At 36.8% G+C, this 18,293-nt stretch overlaps 1 protein-coding gene across 8 annotated transcripts in view; it reads right to left on the reverse strand.

Annotated features, from left to right (window-relative positions):
• NOX4 (NADPH oxidase 4) overlaps positions 1–18,293 on the reverse strand; it is a 170,973-nt gene that overhangs the window by 82,742 nt on the left and 69,938 nt on the right. For 7 of the 8 annotated variants that reach the window (XR_013442516.1, XR_013442517.1, XM_078058662.1 and 4 more), the window contains 3 exons: positions 10,225–10,441; positions 7,861–8,025; positions 7,479–7,541 (listed from right to left, as the gene is read on the reverse strand). Coding sequence is in view for 6 of the 8 variants with exons in the window: in XM_078058662.1 (XP_077914788.1) it covers positions 7,479–7,541; positions 7,861–8,025; positions 10,225–10,441 (445 nt within the window). In the remaining 2 variants the exon portion in view is untranslated. The remainder of the gene's footprint in view (positions 1–7,478; positions 7,542–7,860; positions 8,026–10,224; positions 10,442–18,293) is intronic. The other variant, XM_078058663.1, reaches the window with a different exon arrangement.

The following is an 18,293-nucleotide window of genomic DNA, read 5'->3' on the forward strand; positions in this document are numbered from 1 at the left end:
ACACTCAATCCTGGGACTCCTGGATCATGACCTGACATCAACTGAGCCACCCCAGTGCCACTAATAACCACACTTAATAAAGAAGTGAACCAAAGTTAAAGATGTCAATAGTCATAGTACTAAGTGGGGGATCTAGGCCTCCAATCCAGGCTGTAGGATTCCAAAATCCACAGTCTAACACTACACAATGGCCTCTGATCCCCATCAGTCCTGTCAGCAAACACATGCCTGGTGGTTCTGCTTGAGAGAATCCAGGTGCATTAGCAGAAAACAGTCACAGGTTCCTGGCAAAACCCACCAGATTAGCACGTCTTCCTTGTGTAGGAAAGTCAATGTCAAGCGTAAGAAACACTGAAGCACTTTAAGCAATTAACACTCCCAACCTCTGGATTCCTAATTAAATCAGTACTCAAAACTTAGTTGTACTTTGACTAAAATTGTGAGACCTACTACAGTGCTTCTGTACCTTATCTTTTGTACTTATTTTTGTATTTTTAGTCTTAAAAGCTTTATCTCCATTTTTAAAAATGAAAGTGAAACTACTGAATTTATAATTGTATATTTTATAGATTTGATTTTTCTGTACATTGGCACAGTATGTGAAAACAAGGATTAGATTTTTCTCTAGCAGGGGAATCTGACCTTTAATGCTCCACAATAGAGAAGGGCTTAGTAGTATGGACAATCCAGAACTTTCAACTGCATTTTTCTCTAACATTTTTATAGTTTCAGTAAATGTCTCTCCTAAATGGCAATTCTTTTTTGTTGTTTGACTCCAACAACAAGGATTTCCAAAAGCAAGAGGAGTTTCAGAAATAGGAATGCCCATGGGGCACCTGGGCGGCGCAATCAGTAAAGCGTCTGACTCTTGATTTCGGCTCTGGTCATGATCTCAGGGTCGTGGGATTGAGCCCTGCATCAGACTCAGCATGGAGACTGCTTGAGATTCTCTCTCTCCCTCTCCCTCTGCCCCTCCTCTGCTTGTGTGTGCAAGCGTGCGCACGCTCTCTCTCAATAAATAAAATCTTTAAAAAATATATATATGAATGCCCTGAACGTCAATGGATGGTGAGTCAGGTGAGAGCACAGAACAGCTAGCTAGCAACGTGCCTTTCTGCCAGGCAGGTCCATTTTTATATCTCATCTGTGCCATTAACCAGCTGTGTGACTTTGGACATGTTATTTAATCTCAGGCACATTATTTTCTGCATCATACAGGATGAACAATACATGTCTCATAGGAATACAATAAAAATTAAAACTACAATATTTTCAAAGTTTATGAAAGAACTTCTTGGGCACTTAATTAGTAGGGACTATTATCCTTAACAAAGATAAAGTGTTTACACACTTTTTAGTGGGAATCAGGAAATGGGAAATTGCTTTGTGTTGCTTTATTTCACAGGAACCCTTAAGGGAAATACCCAGTGAAAATGTTTGAGAAGCATGCATTTTACATGTAAGTGCCAAGTCGAAGTAATTAGACAAAAAGAAAGAAATGGCAGGAAAAGACAATACATTAACATAACAGCACGATGTAAAATTTAGCTTAGAACTGTTTGCTTTACTCAAATTCGTTCCTAGGCAGCAGCAAGATTTGCCTCTTTTCCCCCTTATGAAAATAGAAACTCCCTTGGGGGATAGTAGGAGTGAGCCAGCCAGTAACCCCCCCAAAATCTGGGAAGGCTATAAACCATTTCCTAAGCCTACACAAGTACACAGATGGCCTGATGAAAAGAACTTCCTTTGCCTTAACATTTTTTTTTTTTTTGGAAGCCAACTATTGTTACAATTTAAACTATGAGATACAGATACCAAAAAAAAAAAAAAAAAAAAGATATTTAAAATAAGAACAAATGTGAATACACAACCTAAACTTAAAAAACGAAGACCTATTTCCTAAGAAATATTCATAGCATTTGTCAGATAAGCACAGAAATTAGGAACAAGGGATTTTCCACTGTTAGTCCAGGGAACGGGGGATGGAAGGTGAAAAAGAACCTATTGTTTTTGACCAGAAAAACTCATGGATTGTTTCCTTTTGCCTTTGGTGTTTCTCCCCCAAGCACTTTTGCCATAAGTACATCCCCCCTCCTCTTCTGAGCTAAAGAAAAATAGCCACATGACCTTACAGATTAGACTCAGAACAGAGCTGGCAATCTAGTCTTTAACTGAAAACACTTCAGCCATAAGCATTTCTCCTTTTTCTTTAATCCCTATAACTTCCTCTTCTCTAGCTTCACCTTCCAAGTAAGAGTATGCCAAAACAGAACAACAACAACAAAAAAAGATGAGGGAAAGAGAATCTATCTATAAAGTATTTCTCAAGCTAGATCACAAATGCTAGTTATATATTAGGTGTTTTCACTCTTTCAACAGATTTGCATTGGGTTACTCTGTGTCCCAGACACTGTGCTATGAATGCATCTTTGAAAGGGTTCCTGGACCTTTTGGTTAGGAATAAGGAGGCATTAACCAAATAATCTAAGGTCACTGGTGTTGAAGACTGTACAGAAGCACTTATAAGAGGAAAAGGTCAAGAAACAACCTACTAGGAAGGGTCTGTGAAGGCTTCTCAAGAAGTGACAATGAATGAGGTGGGAAAGATGAGAAGAACCGCCCGGGCAAAGAGAGTGTCAGGCATTTGGAGTGTGAATTAGTAGAAGAAGCAGACAGAGGTTGGTTCCCAAGGGCGAACAGACTAGTTTATACCAAGACCCAAATGAGGGAAAGTGAGAAAGTATTAAGTAAGTGGGTGAATATAATTTAATGAGATTGTTTATTAAAGAACTTCTCAGAACTATTAATATGCTAAGAGGCACTATGAATTTCTAAAAGTGATGTATATCAAGCAGTATTTTCCAAACTATTTTAGGTCATAGAAAAATGCTTTTTCTTTCTCATGTTTTTCCTCAGAGGATTTTCAAAGGACGATGTTCCTTTATGAGAACTGAAGAAGTGGCCTGGAAGAAACAGAAGGAATAAGGAAAAATCTTTTCTTAATTGAAAAAAGTAAGAAAGAAGGAAAACTGGGGGGGATATAGAATTCCAGGTGTCCAAACTTTTGCCTCCATCCAATGCACTCATGAACTTGAATCTTCTGAAAAAAGCCTGCACTGGCCTCAGAGGCTTAGTGCTGAGGGCTCACCAGTCCACCTCCAGAGTCAGGGCAGCGGGTGATGATCCTTTGCTGCTCTTAAGGAGACTCAGGAGTGCTGTGTATCCAACAGAGCCTCACTAAGGTGAGGAACTCGACTGTCTCCCCCCCACCCAGGCAAACATATCCTAGTTCCCAAAGTAGGCACTAAACCATTATGTTTCCTCCAAGAATAATGCATGGTTGTTCCTATTCTCACATCTTAGGATTCCATAGGAAAAAAAAAAATAATCATCCTTCATTCAGATGACAAAAATGTCAAATATCTGAGAATATTCTTACATCATTTTAGCTTTTGATTAACTTGTTTTATCTTTATACTGCTATCCTACCTTTTCTTTTTTTTTAAGATTTTATTTATTTATTTGACAGAGCGAGAGAAAGCATGAGCAGGGGGAGAGGCAGAAGGAGAGGGAGAAACAGGCTCCCACTGACATGAGATCAGGGTCCCCAGAACACAAGTTAGGCATTGTAACCCTTCACCTTCGCTAGTGCCTCCTAAATTCTCCCTTCTCATAAAGAGCATTGTGAGGACTGTGTAAGCACTATCCTAAGGGCACTGTAAGCTGTGTTGGGCAACTACTGATCTAGCATAATGGTTGTTAACTGCTGGCAATTCTGCCCTTCAAGGTTTATTTGGCAATGTCTGGAGACATTTCTCATTGTCACAAGTCAGGGGTACTGTTGGCAGCTAGTGGGCAGTGGTTACCAGTGCTGATAAACATCTGATAATGCACAGGACAACATGCCACAGCAAAGAATTATCTGACCCAACATGTCAATAATGCCCAAGCAGGAAAGTCCTGATCTAGCAGAAATCTCCTTCTAAACATTCCAGGGAGATGGCTTTCTAAGTTTCTGGACTGGTCTCATTGTTAGAAATGTCTTTATCATATTGAATCAAAATATACTTCTCTGAAACTTTTTACTGTTAATCTTATTTCTACACCTTGGGATCCCAAGGGAAAAATATCTAATCCTTCACCTACATGACAGATTTTCAAAAGCTGAGACTACTGTGATATCGCCCAAATTTTTCATTTTCAGGTTGAAAAACCACATCGATGTGCTATCCCTGCTTCTCAAAAAAAAAAAAACAAAAAAACCATAATTGCAGAAGTGAAGGCAAAAATCCAAATTAAAAGGAAACATTCTAGGATTATTAAAAATAACAATAGTGTAGTTACCAAATACTGACCACCACCAGAGATACCCTCCCAGGCACAGAACCCATGAGTGACAGAGTGGGGCTGAATTCTCAAGTTCATGTTCTTTGTGTGAATTTTACATTACATATAATTGTTCTCCTTTTCCTAACTCTGGCTCCTACTTCTGGTTACTCTTCCATCTGGTCTGTCCCCTTCCCCCACTCCTCTCTCCCTCCCAATTGTGCCTGCAGCCAGCCACAGGCCTATCACAGCACTTGCCCCAATCACTTGCTTGGGAATCAGGTCAGGCCACCAGGAGCCCGTATGTCCCACACACAGCTCATTTCTGAATTTCTCCTTTGCCCTGTGAAAGGATCCTAGGACAACTGAAAGAGAGTAGATCTAAAAGCCTCTTCTTGGCACGTACCATTAGAGAAAAATTCTTGGATTTTCTGTTTTGAGGAGCATAACATTTTCAGTGATACAATGTATACTAAAAATTAACTATATTCTTTGTTTTTACTGAAGCTGGGTGATGAGAACATGGCGGTCCATTATACCATTCTCTCTACTTTTGTGTATGTTGGGAAATATTTTTGTAAAAAAAAAAAAAAAAACCCTCTCTTCTCTATATTTATCATTCAGCAACCACCTTCTTTTCTTATCCCATATTCTCTATTTAATGCTATGGTGAAGAAACTATTTTCAAAATAAAGTCTCAAGTCACACACCTTAAATATATACAACTTTTTCATTTTTCAATTACACCTCACTAAAGGTGGAAAAAAAAAAAAAGTTGCACACAAAGAAAGATTAACTTCAGAAGTAAATTTGGTATGACCCCAAGAGTAGACCAAACTCTTTAAACTACTTAAATAAAGACAAACGTACGTGCACACTTTCTCCCTATTCCCTTCTTTTTAATGTTACCAACTTCATATTTATGGGATACATGCAATCAGAGAAATGGAAATGTGTCTTAAACTACCAGAACTAAACACGGTGCTTCTGACTGTAGTGGATGCAATCGTGTGAGAATGCCTTCATGATTCAGCTGAAGCATCATACAGGAAGGTTTGTTTGTCACATTTACTCGCCAAGGATCCTAAGGTCTCCTGGAACTAGGGCAATATTAAACCATGTTGTAGGGCATGCATACCCTAGAGCAGTGAAGGGCATGACGTGCCTACTTGGCTCTGGTGATGGCTGGGTCCTGGACTCTGAGGTCCTGGCTTTCAATCCCACGAAGGCAACTAGGTTTTCACTATTCCTCATAACAACACATTTCCCCTCTCACTCTAGCCAGCCGCACACATGGCACCAGATGAAAGGGTGTCTGGACTGTACTCTTCTATTATCAGGTCGAAGAAACAACAGTAAATTAATTTCTTCCCCAAGGAGGCCAGTGTTGCCATCTTCCTTGATAAAATGGAATGTTGTCAATCATTTCACTAGATGCCAAACTACCTTTCTTTAATCATTAATAAATAAGTCTGCTACCTACAAACAGAATGCAAAATTTGAAGGAATTGAAGCAAAAATATATTTTTCCTTTAAAGAAATGCTGTTGAACAAATCATGTCTGTTTTTTCTCTAACTCCCTGACACTTCCTTTTTGTTTCTTTTATCCCTTAAATATAGATTTTTTTGGCCTGTCTTCACAAGTACATGTTCTCAAGGGGCAAACTCACAATGAAAATAAAAATCGTAATAATTGCTAGCATATATTTACATGTACCTCGCACCTTCCATGTTCCAGGCTTTGTTCTATATGCTTTACTTGTGGGAGTTCACTTAAACACACAACATACCTAGGAGTAGATACTGTTTTTATCACAATATTACTCTGAGGAAACAAATGCACGGAAAGATGAAGTAACATGGCCAAGGGTTCCAAGTTTTCAACCTAACACATCAAATCTGAAAATGGTTGCTATTCTTGGGGCAGCTGGATGGTGCCGTCAGTTAAGCATCCAACTCTTAGGTTCAACTCCGGTTGTGATCTCGGGGTTGTGAGCTCGAGCCCTGCGCTGGGCTCCATGCTCATCGCAGAGTCTGCCCCTCCCCGGCCTCTCTCAAATAAATAATAAATCTTGAAAAAAAAAAGTTGTTGCCATTCCCAGGAGAGCCCCACCCCTACATCTCAGCACTTAAGCACCCAGTGATTTTTCTGTCCCCGCATCTGTTCAATTTGCATATCTTAAGCATATATTTAAACATGTGGGTCCTGTTCTTAGTTACCTTTGCTAGAAATTGGAAAAAAAAAAAATCAAGTCTCCATCATCAATGGGAAATATTAAATAAATTACAGTACTATCCTACTGTGAAATATTAGGCAGTCATTAAAAAAGAATGAGGCATATGCAAATAGAGTAACATGGAAAGTTGTCAATGACATATTGTTGAGTAAAAAGAGCAAATTATAAAACAAATGATCCAGCAAACGAATGTCAAACATCTATATATGCCTAAGTATAGAGGAAAATGTCTGGAAGAATATATGCCAAATACTGGAGAAGAAAGAGGATTGAAAAGTGGGGGAAATGAGGAAAAGTGAATTGTTTACTTTTTGATAATATGCTCATGCTATACTTACAATGCAAAAAAGAATGTTAAACAATGTCTGATAGGCTAAAAATATTTGGTGACATCATTACTTAGCCAGATCTTTCCCCCACCCAATATTTATTCCATTTTATTTTTTCAACTTTATTTTCCTTTCCCTCCCTCACACACAGTCTGGGCACCAATTACAATGGACTTTTTCCTTTCTAAACACTGCCTGGATTTTCTTATGCTTCCACCTCAATTCAGAGTACCCTTTTTGTCATTAAATTCAATCTCTCTAAAAAAACCATACATATTATATTTTGGTACATATTTCGTAAAAGGAAAAATGTAAATATCCAGGAAATTTTCTGTATTTTGAATCACCAATCTTTAATACATTTCAAATATATTGCTTCCTGAATTGTAAAGTGTCCAAAAATAATAAAGAGTTACAAAGTTTCTGAACAGATAATATTTCTTTGTATAAAAAATGGCTTTCTTTAACATTTAGGGCATTGTGATCGCCTTGAATGATTTTTAGAATGAGGTAGAATACACACACACAAAAGAAAAAGATGCATGTCACTCTAAAAAATTTTAAAAATCAAAAACAAGTTTCTTACCATTGTAAGGGTAAATGGATGATTTTCTAACGCAGACACACTGGGACAATGTAGAATAATATACTAAAAAACAACAAACATAATTTTTAAATGACCAAGAAAGAAGTGTAAGTATTCTAATGATGGCACGAATACTAATTTTTAAAAATTATATAAAGATAAAGGAAATTTGGGGCGCCTAGGTGGCTCAGTCAGTGAAGCATCTGACTCTTGATTTCAGCTCAGGTCATGATCTCAGGCTTGCGAGATCAAGCTCCGTGTCCAGCTCTGTGCTGTGCATGGAGCCTGCTTAAGTCTCTCTTCCCCTCTGCCCCTCCCCTCCCTTAAAAAATTAAAATAAATAAATACATACATAAATAAAAGTTGCTGAACACTGACTCACCTGGCCAGGTCTTGCTTTAAAATTTTCTTTGATCATTCGGATTTCCATGACATCTGAGGGATGGCTTATGACCGAGATGATGGTAACTGGTTTATTGCTCCGGATACACCTATAAAGTCTTTCAGCACAATACAGGCACAAAGGTCCAGAAATCCAAAGCCAAGTCTAATGGAGAATTTTTAAAATATACTTTAAGAAATTCTTGTGTTGAAGGAATCTTTATATCCTGCTCAATTGTTTATTTCATACATTACAGTAATGGTATTGTAATCTGTATTTTAAACAATAAAACGTAAAGAAAAATCTGTAAAAAATAAGGTGCTCACTGTGACTTATTCAAACAAGACTAAATATAAAACAAAAGAAGTAATGTGCCACATTAACAGGTATGCATACTTTGTTTCATATTTCCTTCTGTGCATACAGAATAAATACATAATGTATGTATATGCAATATCTTCATCTAAAAAGAGAAGAAAGGAAGTTAAATGCTCAAATAAATCTGAAGACAACTTTAGAAAAAAATGCACCAGTCCAATGTTTGTTAAAAAAAAAAACATCCTGGATATATGTATGAATACTTTTTTTTTTATTTTAAGGTATTAAAATGTTTTAATTTTCAGGAGTAATTGGAATTCTTCAAAATGTCAGGTAAGGGTTTTTTTTACGCTTATTTATTTATTTATTTTTTACTTGAGTATAGTTGACACACAATGTTATATTAGTTTCAGGTGTACAACTTAGTGATTTGACAAGTTTACACATTATCCTATGTTCACTGTAAGTATGGCTACCATCTGTCCCATTACATCAGTATTACAATATCATTGTTTTTCTTATGCTATGCCTTTTACCCAACTCTGGGTGTTTTTAATGCATATAATATATGCATAATGTACACATACATAATGTATATACAATATAAAATGTATATGAACGTATTTTAAAATATAGAGTATACTAAGCATGTTGCTTACAACTTACTTTTACATAATAAAAATAATATGAACAGAAGGTATTATATAGAATTTGGAAAGTGTAACGATTTTGCATGTGTGCTGGATGGATAGCCCCAACCCCAGGATAACCCACTGCATACGCTTAGAAGTACAGAAGCCTGTCCTGTCTGTGTGGCCAACCCTTCTCCTAGAACTGCACGCCATATTTCCCCCAACACTGGGAGGCCACCGACCCAAACTTATTTTAATGGTTACTTTTTTAAACCTTATTTACATAGCTATTTCAGACCTTTTTCCTTCCATGCAGACAGATCATGCCTCTTCCTGATATTTAGTTGCATGCTGTGTGAGCAGTAGGCGAGCCCTGCAATGCAGCAGTCTTGCAACTTTGAGACAGTCACTTACCCTTTGAGCATCAAGTTCCACATAAGTAAAATGGGACTCAGAGTACCTTCCCTGCCTAACAACTAGCATTGTGTGAAGCCAAGAAAACTCTGCAAATTGCAAAGTCTATGAGAAACCTAGAGGATTATTATTAAAAATAAACACAAGACTAACATACTCATTCCAAAGTCATCTACAAATTCACTCTACTTTTTCACTCTTCTTTCTTCTCTTCTGAAAAGAGACATTTGCCATCACTGTCCCATAGGCAAAGAGTGTTAATTCCCACATGGACAGCTCCCATACCCACATGGGAAGATTAGGGCTCTTATGGAACCACTCGCTGGGTATTTGGGTAAGAACTTTTCCAAGAGCAAGTATTTTAGTCAAAGACCTGGTTTTGGACTCTACTTCTGCCTGTATTTGGTTGTAGAGTTTGCTCAAGGTCTTTTATGTATTGAAATCACAATTTCTTCATCAGAAAATCAAGGATGATAGTAATTGCTTCAAAGGGCTATTGTGAATATTAAAAGAAATTATGCAAGCAGTACATTTTAGCACAGTACCTAGCAGATGATACCAAGCATTCAATAAATTGATTTTACAATTTATCATTTATATCATTCATAATATCATACCACAATATTATGCTATACGATAATAATAATTACAATTAGTATTAGTTCTTTCACTATTGCTTTTATTATTCAACCTACTTTTCTCAGTGGATAGGGAAAATGTCTTTGTCACTTCTCTTTAGGCAAGTACCAGTGCCACAGTATGCAAAGATTACATGGCCAGTTGAGCAGAATTTTCCATATTCTGTAATATCATAGGTCTTTCTCCTTGACCTGGCAGCTGCCTTTAATGGAAAAATAGGTACTATCTTGCTGCTGAAACATCCTGAAATGTTCTACAATTGCTTTATAAACCTCCAAAAACATGTTTAAATGCAATGCTGATCAATAATTATGGAAATATGGACTTGAGGAGACCATCAAAGATATAAAATTAATCTGACCTGTGGAAAATTAGCTTGAAACCTGGGCTCTTCCACACAAATGTTCACGGATCTGTTTTGGGTAAGTTCATCTGGTTTTGAAGGTCCTCCAGGGAAAGATTCATGAAAATGTTCCAAGCCATGGCCTGGTAAGTGAACATGCTGGTAGCGGGTTCCATTAGGATTGATGCAGCCAGGAGGGTGGGTATCTAAATTAGCTTGATACTTCAGCAGCCCTCTGAAATTAAATTAAGGGGGGAAAAAAGGAAGATGAAAACAAAATTGAAATCAGAGGACATGGTGTAAGAAAACAGCCTCTTTTTCTTATTAACTTTCCGCAGCATTTATCTGAAAAGTGCTTTTCATATATCTTACTTAGGAGCAATTGAGAAATCCTAAAACTTCTAATGAATTCTTTACTGTGGGACTAAACCAAGAGCATTAGCCCTTAAACAAATGCTACAAATACATGGTAGGGAAGAACACATCAATCTTTCCAATTATTCTTTAATTTCACAGCCTTTATTTCAACTCTGTTAGGCATGCATACAATCATATACCAGTTTTCACTTCAATAAATACTATAATAATGAGTACTTTTGCTATATCTTCAAACACAAATGGGAAAGTATAGGGATCATATTTGATTTGGCTAAGACTGGATAAAACAGGCCTTGCTGATTTACAGAAATATTTTAAACAAACATAGTAACAGGAACTGGAAGCTTGCAACTCCTTTGGTCTGAAAATAATTAATATACAGCAATTAGACCCTACACATGTTTACTTTTCAATTTCTCCATAACCAAGACTGCATAAAAGACTCTAAGATAATTAGTCAGGCAGGAAAGCCTACAACCCTAAAATACCATTCTGATTGTTTCATATTTTGTGACCTTCTAAGATCACCATTCAACTTTCTGTGTTTTGTGTTGTTATTAATAAAAAGTTAAGTAAGATCTACCTCATTGGGATAGTGCATCAAGTGACAGATTGTGTAGAACATCAAAAAAGATCCACACTGCATAAGCAAATCTTGAAGAAAAAATTAAGATTTTGAAAAGCATTGGAAATTTGACAGTGTGTTTTATTTTTATTTTAAAGATATTAAAATTTTGGCACCCAAAATTATTTTTCCTGGTTAGCCAAGAATGTATTTTTAAATGACTTCAAGTTACCAAATAATTAACATTAGTGTGTTATAAAAATGTATATTTTAAGTACATCACAGCTGATTTTATAAATGATTTTACAAATATGGTATTTTGCAACAACAAAACTTATAACATGAATAATAAGACTAAAGAGGTCCAATATATGAAAATTAGAAAAGCAGTGGCCAAGGCAGTCTTTGCTGGAATTTACCATCTACTCAACCTGATCATTCTCCTTTTGGTTATATTCATTCCTTTTCTCTCCTTTTTAAAAAATATTTTATTTAGTTATTTGAGAGAGAGAGAGAGCACACAAGCGGGGTGGAAGGGCAGATGACGAGGGAGAAGCAGACTCCCCACTGAGCAGGGAGCCCAACGAGGGGCTCGACCCCAGAACCCCGGGATCATGACCCAAGCCAAAAGCAGATGCTTAACCAACTGAGCCACCCAGGTGCCCCTCTCTCTTCTTTTTATATTGCTTTCTTCCTTATAACTAATCATAATGAGATTATATAGTATAACATTACTATGTGCTCATTAGAGAGACATTAGAGAGCACACAGTATATGTTATAGTATACTGTATGTACTAAGTAGCAGGCTGTATTATGTAACATCAATGGCAGCCCACACACCCATTTTTTAAAGCAATGCAGTAGATATGGCCTAGGTACAGAATAGATTAATGGTTATTATAGAAATGTGAGCCAAGTACAGAACCCTTCATAGAATTCTAGTCATTTAATACAATCACTGTGGTATTACACTTGGAAAACCTATGAATTTGATTCAGCTCCCATTATAAGTAAAGATTTACCCAAACCTGTTGCTCCTACTGACCATCCCAAGACTGACAGGTGGGTAGGCCAAAAATCTCAGGCATTTATTCTACTGGCCTGAAATTGAACAAGCTTTGGCATAATGCACTTGGCACTATTCTAGGTGATTGTACAAAGTTCGATAAGGAGTCAAATCTGGTCCCTGAATCTCAAATACTTAAAATCTAGTTGAGAAGACATCTTCGGAGAAGCTGAATGGAAGTGAGACCACAGATAATTGGGCTAGAGTATTTTAATAAGACCTTAGCAATGTGTGGTAGACATCAGGCCCCAAACAATTTATATACATTTCATGTTATATGCACAACTGTATGAAATAGGAATTATTATTCCCATTTTACAAATTAAGAAACTATTTTAATAAATTAAATAACACCCCAGGGTCACACAGCTGATAAGTGGCAGAGCCAAGATTTGAACCCCGTTCTGACTCAAATTCTATGCTCTTCACCTGTCACTATACCTCATGTTAGTTAATTGGATCCTTACAACATACCTATGAAAAAGGTAAGGACAGGAAAATTAATATTTAAGAAAGGATGTCAGGAATTTTTAAACATCTATTTCTCACTTAAACTTGAAAACAAAATAATCATACAGGGTAAGCGTTTTGATGCCCATTACACAGATGAGAGACTTAAGTCTTTGTTTAGGTAAGAGAGTAACTAAATGGTTCTCTAAGCATGGGATTCAGAAACCTCATCTTCCTCATTCCAAAAACCTATATCATATAAAACAAATCAGTTGATTAAAGAAGTTGACATCAAGGAAAGAGGTTTAAAATAACAAAAGCCTGGAAATAAAGTCAGGTGTGTGTGTGTGTGTGTGTGTGTGTGTGTGTGTGTGTGTGTTGGAAGGGGGTTGCTTAACATCGGGCAAAGGAATGTTATTTACTCCTCCTAAGTCTTAAGTGTTCAGGTGGGCAGGACAGCATGTGGTAATGATCCTTAGAATGACAAACGTTGTTACTATGCAGTACAAATCTTCAGGCCAGCTCAGTCAAACAAAGCATTGCTGTTCTTGGTATTTCAAGGGGTATGTAATATTCTAAAGTCCCTTTTAGGCGTGCCTAGTACATACATCTCAGTGATGTGGGCAACAAGGAAGGTCAGCATTGTCCGGCATATGAACACGGAGCTGCATGTTCCTGAAAGCTCTGCTGCATTTGGAAAGATCGCATTAAACTCTAAAGAAAGACATGTATATTATGTCTGCTGAAATAAATTAGATACTAGGGATTCAAAACAATCATAAAACAATAAAAATCATACATAAGATATAACTTAATTTTAACAAATGGCTCACAGTGAAGTAAATGGAATAGAGACATCTGATATTTACCTATCAATCCAAATATATCCATAATATCTACGCTACATTTCTATTAAAAATTCTTCAGAATGAAATTATTTTAATGGGCACCAAATAAAATGTTTAAAGAAATACTATATTCTAAGAATGCATATTCTAAAAGTTCCAAGAAATTCTGTACTAGTACGAAAGGAATGAGAACTTCTATTTTTTATAGTACAGTGAAAAAGTAAGTTATTGCATTTAACTGGTCTTGAAAAATAATGTAAAATTATTGGTTTGGTTAGAAGTATACTTCCTCCTTTTCTAAATCTATAACCAGATAGAGCTGTACATTTTTGTTCAATGCATACATTGGTCTTTAATTTCAGGATATTGTCCATAGGAGGAATGGAGGGGTAGGGATAGGCCTAGTACAGGGGAAGGTCTCTGTACATTGGTCTCTGACCTGGCCACTGGCTGACAGTGTGGTCTTGGGCAGAGAACAGCTTCGCATGTTCTCACTCATTCTAAGATGGGGCCACTGATCTTTACCACACAAATTTGTTATAAAGTTTACAGGAACAGGCAGTAAGGCATGAAGCACCTTACTGGTATGCCCAATACTTATCCTTTCAACACAGAGTTCAAAATCTGCCAGTGTCCTTCCATGTGAACCCATCAGTATCTTTGCCACCTTATTTAGCCAAATCTAACTGAGATTCTGTGCTTGTTTTTGTTTTTTTTTAATGAGTGATATTTTTTATTTGTTATCATTGTCTGTCTATAGATCTTTTCTCTCTTACCCATGTTTCTTTGATGGCAACAATTACAAAATGAGACCAAAAAAGCAACATTTTAATGGAGTTTTAAGACAGGTAACCTATGCCATTTAGCTTGAGAGTAGCTTAAAATAACATACAGTTCTCAAATTAAAAGATATTTTTCTTTTTTTTTTTTTAAAGATTTTTTATTTATTTGACAGAGAGAGACACAGTGAGAGAGGGAACACAAGCAGGGGGAGTGGGAGAGGGAGAAGCAGGCTTCCCGCTGAGCAGGGAGCCTGATGCGGGGCTCGATCCCAGGACCCTGGGATAATGACCTGAGCCGAAGGCAGACGCTTAACGACTGAGCCACCCAGGCGCCCCGAAAAGATATTTTTCTTTTGAAGATTTATTTTGGGGGGAGGGGCAGGGAAGACACAGAGAATCTCAAGCAGACACCTGGCTGAGCGCAAACATGTCTCATGCATTTATATAACCCCCCCATATGTCCATACTCACTGCCAAACCCTGTCAGCCTTCTAGCAAGTTTCTGGCACATGGTAGACCTTTAGTGCATTTCTAGTGAATTGATTTTCAAAGCAAATAATCACATAATTTTTTTGCATATAGCAAGGGCATAGAAGTTAAAATAAAGAAAACATTCTTGTACATACTGTTGTATCTTTCATAAATAAATGATAAATAATTGGAAAGGAAAACGATGTCCATGAATGGTAAACAAAGAGTCTTGCCAAGTTAAGATGGTGATATAACAGGGGTAGGGGAAGAAAGCACACAGACAATGTAGGAATAGGAATGCTTATTACTCATTTTTTTAGTTGTATTATGTTCCAAAGGAGAGATTTTGAAATATCTTTGGAATGTTTAGTGTTCTTCTATCATGAGAAATCAAGGATTTTATGGTGTATCAAAATAAATGGTTGTGGATGCTATTGTTTTGGTACTCATAAGGATTTCAAGATGTGCTTTCAAAACTCAACAGAGTTTCAAAAAATAGGTTTCTTTCTTTTTTTCCTTTTTTCTTCAAGAGGCAGTATAGTTATACTACCATTTTTTTAATGACAAAGTTATAGAAAATAATACAGTACACAGAATAAATCCCACTAGGTTACAACACAGAAATAATAAAAATATTTTATGGCAAAAATTAAATATTACAGAATGCCATGCCTGCCTGTAGGAGAATCACAAAATCATTCTTACTTTAATTGCATGTTAAAAAATATCTAACAAATGCAATGTCGCTTATGTAACCTTTATGTTTGTGATTTTAATCCTTTTTTAAAGTAGAGAAAAAAAAATCCTTGTCCCATGAGGAACCTACTTTTTTCCTAGTATTCTATAACACAAAATGTTTCTTTACAGAAAAAATAGAACAACCTGTTTCTGACTGTTCTTTTTACTTTGCTTCAATACAAAAAAAGAGCTTAAGAAAACACACCCAAATTCATTATTTCAAAACCCACTGGAATTCACTGGAATGGCTTCTGTGGAATCCACTAGAATGCACACTACTTAAGGTCAAGGATTCGTCCTGTTCCTCAGCTATATTGCTGGTGCCTAGAACAGGGCCTATAATCAATAGCAGGCATTCAATATATATTCATTGAATGACTTCATGAATGACTGGAAGTATACCTACAACTTTTTGTTTGGGTTGCTGTTGAAACACATGATTGAGGAGTCATCTGGCTTTAACAAACACAGAAGGGGGTTTGAACTCATAATCCAACTTCAAAAAAGATGTCTGGATATTAGGAAATGGTATTTAGTAAAGTAAACCATGTATGCACATTCACCTTTGTAAAAAATACAATTAAATCAGTCTGCAACTTACACTCCTTCTTCACCCTTGAGTATTTCTAAGTTCATTCTGAGATCTCAGCCCTGCCCTGACCCTGACCCAATTCTAATCTAAGCAGACAAGTTATCAAGCAAGTCATGTTGTCCACCTATTTGTTAGGAGCATGTTAGAAGTGGCATGCTTTCCTAAGCTAAGGATCCAGCATACATCAAGGAAACTCTAAGCATCTGAGTACATGTCAGATCAAAGCTTTCACTCCCATCCCCACTTTGTCTGGTCTAGACAGGTCCTTGCCTCTTCATTCCTTCCTGGGTGCTTGCTACTGACACCTGAATGAACTCACATCCAGCTTGACTGGAGCACAGATTGTGTCTAGCTCGTCCCATGTTCAAGACTGGGCAACACAGACCGGGCCAACATCACGGGTATGTGAGCTTTGCAGTATCATGGAGCCATGCTCTTGATGGAGCCAAAGGCCCCATGATTGGTCCAACACTTGGTTGTCACCATCTTGAAATGCTTAATAATTTTTTATCAAAGGGCTTCACATTTTCATTTTGCAGTGAGCCCTGCAAATTAAGTAGCCAGCCACAGAAACTATGCAGCTGGCAAAACTAAACCTTGGAGCCTAAGAACACAGGATCAAGACCGGAACATTCCTTAAGTGTGTAAAGTTAAATAGGTCATTTTACGAACTTTCCTCAGCTGGATAAGTGAGATAGTCCATGTGCCTCTCTACCCCACAAGTATATAAAGCAAAGGACTTTGATCTCTTGGGAAGAAAAAAATGTGTAAGCATCCGATATTTCTTAGTATATCCTCTGCTTTCAGACCTCACTAAAATGGTAGTGGGAATAAAAGAATGATTTCACATTTCAGAAAAACACTAATGTACTAAAAATACTTCTTAAATGGTGCCCTTGTTCCTTCTTTTTCCTCCCAACTTTGTTACCTTCACCCCCAGCCAGGACCACTTGTTACTATGAATTAAGATCCAAGAGGAAAGTGAGATTAAAATTATGTGAGAAAGTATTTGGTCTGAAACTCACTATTCCTATCTTCAGAGTGGGGAAAAAATAAACTCACAATTTAGATTAAAAAATTGTGAACAAAAGTAGCTTCCAACACAAGTGAATTTATGTACATGACAATGCTCTGTATATACCGCATCAGTCTACCCACACATATGGATCCTTAAGGGAGAAAATGCCACATGACCTCAGTACCTACCCCCACCTGCTTCCAGGACAAGATAGCAGCAAAAGTAAATAAATCATAAGACCTTAGTCCAGAATTGTTATACAGAAAAATCATTTTTTTACACAAAAAATGAAAATCAATCCTATGAATAGGAAATTAGGAATGGGGGAAAAACATATCTTAAAGACCATAGCTGTATAGAACATTATGTTATTAACATATGGGAAATATGTAAATTTTATGTGACAGAGATTTGAATTCCAGATAAGAAAGACTTAATTCTTTAGGAATTGTATTCACTCTATGTATGTGGATAAAAAATTCAAAAGCCAAAAAGTGAAAGAAAACAAAGAAATGAAATTATTTTCTTCTGTAACCTAAAGAGTTTTTAGCCACAGAATTACACAAAAATCTCCAACAAAAAACGTGCCAATCTGCAAGACGACCAAAATAGTCAAGACTTAAAAGCTAATTCCTCTGGCACAGGAATTGATATACTAGTTACCATAAGAACTTATTATCCAGAGAACACTAAACATAAGCGACAGTCCCAAAATGGGAATCCAATTACATTGAAACAAAAACACAGATTATTTTTTATTGTTATCTGCAATGCTTTGATAATTGGGGAAATCTGGAAGGGCCTAGAAGGACAACAAATTCCTGGCTAAAAGCCAATTAATACAATTCCACTTAATCCAGCACACACTCATTGGTGACTTGTGACAGGGATTCCATTGATAAAGATAGGTAAGAAACATTCTTGCCCTCAAAAACACTATAATTTACCTAGGAGAGATGACTGCTGTATTGCTTTTGTCTTTCATACTGGAACTCACAGATACATAATGGGGTAGGCAGAAGAGAGCACTGGACTTCCACCATTCAACCACAACTCCTGCGGTACCTCGACGTTCTCCCTTTTATATAAGATTTTACGTAGTGTGTCCTATTCTGTACTTCTGGATATATGGTGTTTATGGGAATTTCTATCTTCCCCCTGGATATTTTCAAGGAGT

The sequence above is a fragment of the Halichoerus grypus genome, chromosome 11, assembly GCF_964656455.1.
Source record: "Halichoerus grypus chromosome 11, mHalGry1.hap1.1, whole genome shotgun sequence".
NCBI classification, from domain to species: Eukaryota; Metazoa; Chordata; class Mammalia; order Carnivora; family Phocidae; genus Halichoerus; species Halichoerus grypus.